This window comes from Otolemur garnettii, unplaced genomic scaffold (assembly GCF_000181295.1).
Source record: "Otolemur garnettii isolate 467f Iridium unplaced genomic scaffold, OtoGar3 scaffold00033, whole genome shotgun sequence".
Taxonomy (NCBI): Eukaryota; Metazoa; Chordata; class Mammalia; order Primates; family Galagidae; genus Otolemur; species Otolemur garnettii.
In genome coordinates this window covers 14,713,306-14,723,359 of record NW_003852428.1, presented here as the reverse complement: position 1 = coordinate 14,723,359, position 10,054 = coordinate 14,713,306, and the positions used below count along the sequence as shown (strand labels likewise).

The window sequence follows — 10,054 nt, the reverse complement described above, 5'->3', positions numbered from 1 at the left end:
CATTACGTCACCCTGGGTAGAGTGTCCTGTGGTCACGGCTCACAGCAACCTCTTCCCCTGCAGAGGTTCTGGTGCTGTTGAGCTGGGACCTGGTCACAGGGGGCTGGAGTTCTTACTTTCAAATGACACCGTGCTGGCTGGCAGGACAGCGGGATTAGTAGAACTCACCCGCACTCAGGAGGCACTAACCCTGATGTCATCAACAGATCTTTTGGAAACAAGTGTCAGCTTTGAAAAGCAAAGTTCAAGCGGGAATTTATGCAACTGTGGCCAGTTAAAAAAAAAAGTAGAACCTAGATTAAGATTTGGGGTATTTTTTATTTCAGAAGGAAAGCCCTGAGTACAGAAGGGAGTCCAGATTCATTGCTAGCTCAGGGCGTGCTCAGATGTGTCTTCTTCAGCAATTGGGGCGCTGGGGTCCCCCCAACCTACCCGTCCCGTCAAGGGTGGGTCTGGACCAGGCATGGATGCCATTCTAGCTCTTGTTGGCGACACTGAAAGACCAGGTGACCACGACAGCAGGTCAGGCCCAGGGAAGTGTAACGTCAGGGGTCCAGGGGCTTAAGAAACCTGGAAGTTCCAAGTTCAAACCTTGTTCGAGCTCACACCACCCACAGCGGTACTTTTTATTCAGTTCCCCGCCACGCTCCTCAGGTAGTCCTTGCCCCAAATGGCTGCGTCTATCCACCCAGTTTTGTTCATTTTGGGCCACGAGGGCCTCCCACCGGCCGGACACACTGTTTTGCACGGTGGGAAGAAGGAAGGGGAAGGAGGCTGGAGGGAATGAGAGAGGGGTGGTCTTCGCATCCTTGACCCACAACGCATCGGGTCCGAGACTCAGCACGGCGACAGAGGCTCCGCGCGCTCTCCACCGCGCCTCGGGCACAGTCTCCCCCTAGATTTGGTTCTCCAAGCGTCTCCCTCCACAAAGTCAGAAGCTCCCAAGGCAAATTTTCACACCCTCCCCCCGCCCCGCACTGGGACAGACGCCTGTAGCCCTGCTCTCCTTTCTTTTTTTGGCAGCCAGCCACCCGGGCAGGGCCCTGTCATGACCTTCCCAGGTTAATCTGCCAAGACTTTGCAGATGCCAGCACGTGACAGTGGCCAGGGGTGGGGGTGGGGAGCTGCTTACAGCTCCAGTTTGGTGTCGTCCCTTCTCACCCAGACGACCCCCACCCAAGTTTCCATAAACCTCCCCACGTCTGCTAGTCCGACCAATCTGCAAACCACAGCTGACCCGGGATCTAAGCGACCAGGGACTCCTAGGATACCCCTTTCCCTTCGGGTTGGGACTCCCCCATGATAGTCCCCATGGGGTTCAGATGTGCACTGCCCGCTGCGCTCCCCAGGCCCCCTAAGTGGACGGCTTCTTCGCGCATCCCCAGGCCTCCGCGGCCGTGCGCCCCGGGGATTCCCCTGTCTTAAGCCAGCAGTGGCCGGGTGGAGTCGGCTCCGCAGCCCAGGATCCCCGAGAGGTGGAAGACGCTCTCTGAGCTTCCAGAGCGGCGGGAGGAACTGCCCCACCGCGGCCCAGGGTCCTGGCGCCCTGGGCGGGGGCGGGTTTCGCGGGCGTCTACGTTCCTGTAGCTGGAAGCCTGCTCAGCTCGCGGCGTCCCGGGACCCCTCCTCCGCCCGCGTTCCCCGGGGCTCGCAGAGAGCGGGGCGGGGCCGTGAATCTCCCAGCTCTGGGACAAAGACTCCAGGTGTACTGTCCCCGCTGTCCTCGGAGGCCCCCGCCTCGCTCTCAACTCCTGACAGGAACAGGCCTCCCAGCGGGGAACCCGGGAGCGGGCGGGTCCCCCAGCGCAGCGGCCCCGCCCCCCTTACCGCGGAGCCGGGTCCCCGCCCGCGCCGCGCTCGGAAAACCCCCGCGGCTCCGCCCACCCCCCCAGGGGCTTTGCTGCTGTCTCCAGCGACTTTCTCGCTGAGCGCAGCCGCGTGGTGCTGGTTTCCGCCGTGCCGGGGCGCGCGTGCCGTTGCTATACTGGTGACTTAGGGGGCGAGCAGCGCTGACCCCGGTGAGCGCCCCGGGTCCTCGTCTCCCGGCCCGCGCCCCGGCCCCCGGCCCGCGTCCCGGCCGCCGGCATGGTGCTGCTGGCCGGGCCCGGGCCGGAGGGCGGCGGGGCGGGCTGCCTGAGCCCGCAGCCGCCGTCCCCACCCCGGGGTGCGCAGGTCGAGGAGGAGGCCGTTGAGTACGAGGAGTACGATGACTTCTCGAGTCTTCTAGACACTCGCAGCATCGCTTCGGACGACTCCTTCTATCCTTTCGGAGACGAGGAGGAGCGCTGCGCCGAGAGCTCGGAGAACGTCCCGGCCGGCATCCCGGAGGCGGCGACCCTCCTGCGCGCCGCCTGCGCCAACGACGTGGGGCTGCTGCGGGCGCTGGTCCAGCGCGGGCCGAGCGTCGAGGAGGTGCAGGAGACCGATCGCAATGGCCGGGTAAGCAGGCGTCCCCGCAGAGTTTGGTTCCTATCTGCACCCACTTTGCCCGCCCTCTCCCACATACTCAGGCCACCAATATCCCGGCTCTGGACTGGTCTCTCCGTCACTTTGCCGCCTTTCTTCGCTGTTTGGGAGCTGGGTGTGCGGAGCCCTGGGTGGCCTGCCTGTCTCGGGCTGGGGGTGGAGGAGCGCAGTTTGCTCTGCCCCAGGTAGCAGCGCGGGCGAGAGACGCCTCCAGTCCGCGTCCCCTTTGGTTTACCGCCCCCAGGGTCCTCCTGGCCCTGAATTATCCCCGAAAGCTGGTGCTGGAACCCAGCGTTGACTCCTTTTGCAGGGTCTCTTCAACTTGCCCTCCTCCCTTTGACCATTACCTTTTCTCAGGCCCTTGGCAGTCGACCACTTCGCTTCGCTTGCAGGGGACAACCTCTCCTGCGCAGCGCCCCAGTTGTCCCCTCGGCCCGCTTGCGCTGCCCTTCCCCTAACTGCGTGGCTCCTCCGGGCCCTGTGGATTTAGAAGCGACTGTTCTCTCCCTCGCCGGGACTGCTTGGTCCCCATCCCCCAATTAACCCCAAACCCTGCTGAGCCTTGGGACCTGCGTGGCCACCAGCCCCAGGACCTCTCACTTGTGAGTCTGAACGGTCACTGCTCTGAGCCAGTGCCAGCCAGGGGTGAGGCAGGGCCTGGGCGGGCAGCCTGGCGGCGACCAGCAAGCCCGGGTAGCCCCGGTGGGAGGGGAGGGAGGCGCTGATTGTGCATTAATGGTGTACTCAGAGAAAGCAAGAGACGTTTGGAAAAAGAAAGAAAAAGTTGCCTTGAGAAGACTGGAGAATGGTTTGTGGAACACAGTCCACTAAGCACTTTGTGGGAAAAACTGCAGAGTGACAATGGTGGCAAAGTCCCCATTAGTCTGTGCTTGGTGTAGGAATGGCTGTGTTCTCAATCTGATTTTTATATTCCCCAAGGTCCCATGGTATCTGCCTCCGCAGCCTAGCACAATCAGGAACACCAGTGCTCTTTTTGCTCTGGAGTCTGCAGTGGACAGAAAGTAATGTGCTTTTACTTGGGAACCCTGGCGACCCTGTGCTTTTGGTTTATCTTGGGCAGGGGCAGACTGGTTTGCCCCTGACTGTGGTCTGGCCTGGGCTTAGGCATGTGGGCAAGCTGGCAAGTGTCACTTTCTGCTTGTACTAACTTGACACTGGATTTGAACTTGGAGGCAGGGTCTGCACTTGAACTGTGGAGGGCAATGAGACCTAATGTGGGGTCCCTTGGGCAATATCAGGTGGAGTCCGCCAGTTTTTGTGGCTGCACCCAATGGCAGTGCTGGTGCCTGTGCCCCAGCTTAGGTGGCAGGTGCCCCAGCTGGCAAGAATAGAGCTGGGAGCCCCTCCTGTGGCTGTTTGTCAACTCTTTTCATTTTAACTGAATGTCAAGTCTTCGGCCCAGAGGTTTGGTTCGGAAACCTCTTCTTCCTAAGGCAGTTTTTGGGCCAGCTTTAAAGCTCAGAAAGGCATTGGTGGGGTTGGTCCCCAGGGCTTGGGCGCCGGTGGTCACCTGTGGGTGGAGCCGGCTCTGGCAGGCCTTGGCATGGGAGGCTAGCTGCAGCCCCCCCCATCTCGCTGCCTCAATTTGCTCTTCTGTAAAATAGGAGTAACGAGAGTCTGTGTCTCAGGGATATGGCATTCGAACCACCCTTCTGCAACAATTAAAACTGCACAAACACTTCCTTTGTTTTCACTGCTTTCTCAAGAACTCTTACAGTGTGAGCGTGAAGGCCACGCACACACTGTCTTGTCCTGTTGCTGGCCCTCCTGCCTCCCCCGGACTGGAAGAGAGTACCTTCCAGTTTTGTTTGTTTTCTTTCTTCTGCCAGGCAGGCTTTTGTCTCTCTACTTTTCTGATTCCAGTAGAGATGGAGACTTGTTTCTCTGCTTTGGGTCAAATACTGATGGAGCCTGGCACATGGCCTATGAATGGCAAGAACCCTGGGCTCTTCTGTCTTCAGATCAGAGGGAGCTGGTCTGTGGTCTGTGCTTTGGGAGCCTCCATTCTTCCCATTCACTTCTCCATATTCCCAGACAGCCGAAAGAATAACACGAGGCAAAGCCCAGATGCACTGTACTGTGGCAAATGGAGTGTATCATCATGTAGGTGTTTACTGCAGACCTACTGTGCTCTGGTTAGGTACTTTAGGAAACTTGAAGATGAATCTAGCAGTCTCTGTCTTTGAGAGTCTTAATAGTGAAGAGAAGAACTTAGAAAAAGTAGCTGAAATAGGAAGCTGGGGAACAAAGTGGGATTGTGAGCATGCTAGTGTCCTTCTCTGGGGTGCGGTGTGCCTCCCCCATGCTAACATGGCTCGCTCCCTCACTGGCTGCAGGTTCCTGTTTAAAAGGCACCTTCTCTAGGAGTCCTTTCTTCCTCCCCCGGTCTAAGCCAGCAGCACCAGGAACTGGGCAAGGGCAACCTCGGTGTTCAGGCATTAAGGACTATAAATAGGACAGCCATTTGAGAGAGCAGGTGAAGTGGGGAAGGAGAATAGCAAGTGCAAAGGCCCTGGGGCAGGAGCCTTTCTCAGTGTGATTTGCAAGCTTATCTTGATTAGTGACAGAATAAAACTTAAAGAAGGGCTAATTACTTTAATGACACAATGACAGCTCACAGGTGTCACCCATAGCCTGCTTTCTAGGAGGAAAATGTCTCTAAAGGCTTTCCAGCTTTTGGGGGGTATGTTTCTGGTCAGTTAAGAAGGGATCTCCTACAGAGGTGGGAGGCATTTCATTTAATTTGGGTAACTCAGGATCAGATGTGTTTTGTTTAAGAAAACGTTTTTTTCTGCCTCTGGAGAGTGAAAAAATACCACATATGGTTCAGCACACCATTTTCCTTCTCAAATATTTATTGCTCTCAGAGAACTTTGTGATTTAATATGCAACATGTAAATATTTGTCAAATAATTCTCCAGTGACATTCCAAGTGTGCTCTTGCTGTCTTTTGGATTTATGGAAGTTTTGTTCCCTCTGACTTGGAAACAGTGAAAGCTGCCATAATTCATTTTCCTAATTCTTCTCCACTAACTATCACCTGAGGTTCACCTTTACAGCCTTGGCAGCTCTTGAGAAAGCAGTGAAAACAAAGGAGGTGTTTGTGCAGTTTTGTTTCAGAAGGGTGGTTCGAATGCTAGACAGCTTTTGAATGAGATTAGGCCTAAATATGCTAATTTTTAAAAACTGTGCTGCTCCGTGATGGAATTTTACTTCTGCATGTTTAAATTACATGGCCTCTTGCTGAAAATTTCCTAATTTCACCTGTTTGTTTAGTTAGTTCAGGAAAGCCCACACCACACCCACGCCCAGTGTGGGGTGTCTCCCTTTATTTTTGTGGTGCTTACATTTAAGTTTTATAGACATATTTATAGCTGTGATGAGGACTTTATCTCGGACTAGAGAAAAAGATTTTTGTTTTTGTTTGAATGCTACACAAATCTTTATAAACTCCAGAATCACCTTTCCCTAAAATGAGGATCAAGTTATTAGAATTCATACCCAGCCCTCTGTCTTCTTAGGGCCAGGTATTCATTGCTTGTTTGTGCCATGCAAGGAGCTGATGTGTAGAGAGAGTGAATTCTCTGGTCCTTGCTAGTTACTACAGGAAGTAAATTCTGGCCTCCCACCTCTCCTCCTTTGCTGAGGGCCAGCTGACACAGGGCACAGATTGGCCTTGCTGACTGGGAATGTGTGTTGCTGTTTTAGTTGCAGCTCTAACTTCTGAACTGTGGGAAAGGAGGTGAGAAGGGTGAATTGAGCAGACTGGGACCAGAAGCCCAAGATGCTGGGGTAGGAGTCAACTGAAGTGGGTTTGGAAAAATCTTGGTTGGTGGCAGGCAGGTGATAGATGTCTGTCCCCTGGTCTTCTACTCACCATGGTGGGGCTGCTGCCTGGAGCCTCGCAGCGTTGGAGAGCGTATCAGTTACCAGTGGCCACAATAATGCTGTGTAACAAGTGTGAAACCTCGTGGGTGTGTATAACTGAGAACACTTTGCTAAGGGAGGCCCAGCTCAGCTGAAGGAGGCTAGATTGGGTGCTTCGTCAGTACTCAGCCTGGGGTCAGCTGCGAATGACTAGATCTACTTCCCGTGGTCTGTTGTCCCTCAGCAGGCTGGCCTGGGCTATGGCGGGGCCAGGGCAGGGTTCCATGAGAGTTAAGTTCTCTTGAGGCTTGACCTTGGCAGAGGTTCAGTGTCACTTTTGCTAAATCAAGTCACAAGGCTAAGCCCAGATTCAAGGGGTAGGGAAATAGACCCTTCACCTCACTGGGAGGAGCTGCAGAGTCACCTGACAAGAGGCGTGGATAGAAGGGGGAAAATGGGGGCCATCTTTGGAATCAGTCTCCCAGAATAAGGATGAGACTTTGCTAGGGAGTGTTCTCCAGGGGGTACCTCACATACATGGCCTGCGGTGTGCTTTTAGCTGTGAGGGGGGTGTTTTTTATTGGAGCCTGGTGTCTGAAGGAGTCAGGCAGGTTTGCTGGAGCCTTCTGGCTGAATCAGCATGGCTGTCTTGTCATGCATGTTTCCTTTATTAATATTATTTTTTGGGAGACAGAGTCCCATTCTGTCACCCAGGTTAGAGTGCCTTGGCATTAGCCCAGCTCATAGCCACCTCAAATTCCTGAGCTCAAGTGATCTTCCTGCATTAGTCTCTCGAGTAGCTGGGACTACAGGCTCCTGCCACCACACCTGGCTAGTTTTAGAGACCGGGTCTCACTCTAGCTCAGGCTGGTCTCTAACTTGTGAGCTCAGGCGATCCACCTGCCTTGGCCCTCCCAGAATGTTGGGATTATAGGCATGAGTCACTGCCCCCAGCCCTATGGCTGGGTGACTTTGAACAGTCTTTTCCATCTTGTACTTACAAATGAAGACAAAGGGGGAGAGATATAAAAATCTAAAACACTAATAATGGTATATTAACTCCTTTGGAATATTTTTTCCTAGTTTAACATTCCTGTCAATGTAATAAATATATAAGCTAATTTTCAAAACTAGAATGGCAACTTCTGGTAGGTAGAGATACAAGGTAAGAAAAACTCTCAGTATTATTTAACTGATTATCCACTACTAAAGTTCAAACCCTCCTACCAGACCACTCGGTCTATAATTGTTTTCTTGTTTTTATTTTATATTTTTAGATTGGTGGGTGGGTATCTTGCTATGTTGCCCAGGTTGGTCTCAAACTTCTGGCCTTAAGTGACCCTCCTGCCTCAGCCTTTTGAGTTGCTGGGATTATAGGTATGAGCCATTATACTTGGCAACCCTAGGAGTTATTTAGAATTATGTTTAATTTTTTTTTTCTTGAGACAAAGTCTGACTCTCTTGCCCTCGGTAAAGTGCCATGGTATCATAGCTCATAGCAACCTCGAAGTCTTGGGCTTGAGCGATCCTCTTTCCTCAGTCTTCTGAGTAGCTGGGACTATAGGTGCCCGCCGTCACACCCAGCTACTTTTTCTATTTTTAGTAGAGACGGGGTCTCACTCTTGCTCAGGCTGGTCTCCAACTCCTGAGCTCAAGTGATCCATTCACCTTAGCCTCCCAGAGTGCTAGGGTTAGAGGTGTGAGCCACTGTGCCTAGCCTGTGTTTAAAATTTTTTAAATATTTTTAAGCTTTATTGAGAAAAAAATTCTTTAAGCTACTTGAGAGAAGGTGATCTATAAGATACCACTTTTTTGAAATTTCTTTTTTTTATTTTGTAGAGACAGAGTCTCACTTTATTACCCTTGGTAGAGTGTCATGGCTTTACACAGCTCACAGCAATCTCCAACTCCTGTGCTTAGATAATTCTCTTGCCTCAGCCTCCCAAGTAACTGGGACTACAGGCACCCACCACAACGCCCGGGTATTGATATGTCTTAAGACTATTTCATAGCCTCCTGGGACAGTAATTCTAAATCATAAGCCTGGAACATTCTCTAAATTAAGTCCAGACAATCCTATGTGTAAGACAATATATATGTAATTCCTTTTAATTAAAAGAAATAGGAAGGGTTTAGAGAAGTTGTTATACTATATGAACAAAAAAAAAAGTGTGTGTGTGCACATGTGTTATGAGCAGCTGTGTGAAGGACAGGTTCACAGAGGCCACGCAGGCCTGGATGGTGTGAAGGATAAGACAGCACTTTTAACTGTGATGGAGAATGTAGGGGGACCATGGGAGTGGCACCTATTTGTGGCTCTCATGAGGTCATATTTTAAGATGCAGTACCATGAAAAAAAAAAAAAGATGTGGTGGCATGTCAGGAATCCTTGATGTCATTAAGCATATGTTACATTAAGGAATTTGGAAGAGATTATTTTTATTGGTGTTCCTGAGGTGAAAGGACAGTTGAAGGTGGATTTTACTTATTTCTACTAAGTCAAAGATGACAGAAATTAAGGTAGAAGTGAAGTTCTGTGTCACAGGTGGCTTGGTGGCAAGATTGGATTAGAACGGTGGGATTTGAGAGAGCAATTTCAGAGGGACAGAAGAACAACATGTATTTCCAAAGGTATCTTTATGTCAGGTCTGAATAAATGCAGATCAAAAGTGAGCATCTGCTGGGGTGGAGAATCAAGCATTTCTGTCTGCCTTCTGTTTCTGGGAGGCTGCAGTGGCTCTTGAGTTAGAGCCCACACCTCTGGCCAGGGACATACCTGCTGGGAGAGGCACAGACAGACGTGGAGGGGAGGCCGGATGGAGTGGCCAGTCGGCTGTCTGTGAGAGGCGGCCCAGTCGAGGGGGTTAAATACATTTAGAGTAATGCTTTCTTTGAGACAAGGAAAGGGAAATGAAGCTGTTTCAAAAATAAAGGCAGACCAGGGAATTAGGTTGAGTGAAAAGAGCCAGTCTCAAAAGGTTATATGCTGTACGATTCCCTTTACTAACAGTCTTGAAATGAGGCAGTTGTAGAGATGAACTGATTAGAGGTTGCGGGGGTTAGGGATGGGGTGTGGGGAGTATACTACACAGAGTAGTGGGAGGGGTCTCCTCCTTGATCGTGATAGTTCCAGAAGTCTACACGTGGGTTAAAATCATGTGGACAGGCGCACATGCACACATGCATGCCCCACGCATAGTAGGTTCAGTCTGAATAAGCTCTGTGGATTGCAGCAACACGAAGTTCATGGCTTCTTTCACTTTAGACATAGTCTCACTATGTCATCCTCGGTACAGTGCTGTGATGTCATAGCTCACAGCAATCTCAAACTCTTGGGCTTAAGCGATTCTCTTCCTTAGCCTCCCAAGTAGCTGGGACGGTAGGTGCCCACCATCATGCCCGGCTATTTCTTTTTTGTGTGTGGTTATCATTGTTGATTTTAGCTGGCCCAGGCCTGGTTTGAACCCACCAGCCTCAGTGTATGTGGCCAGTGCCCTACCCACTGAGCTACAGGTGCCACCAAGTTCATGGCATTGTTGTAGTACTGTGATTGGCAAGATGCTGAATTTAGGGAGTGAAAGGTACAATTTCCTGTGGGTCTGTAACTATTTCAAAATAAAAAGTTTAATTAATGCAAAAGATGGCATGCATGACCGTTTATTTGTAGTCTTACCCCCGTGAATAGACTTAATTTGAAAAT

The 10,054-nt window shown here is 51.6% G+C and overlaps 1 protein-coding gene across 1 annotated transcript in view; it reads left to right on the top strand.

Moving 5' to 3' along the window:
- Positions 1 to 2,085: 2,085 nt before the first annotated feature.
- ANKRD33B (ankyrin repeat domain 33B) overlaps positions 2,086 to 10,054 on the top strand; it is a 73,533-nt gene continuing 65,564 nt past the window's right edge. The window contains exon 1 of the mRNA XM_003789548.1: positions 2,086 to 2,439. Within this exon, the coding sequence (XP_003789596.1) occupies positions 2,086 to 2,439 (354 nt within the window). The remainder of the gene's footprint in view (positions 2,440 to 10,054) is intronic.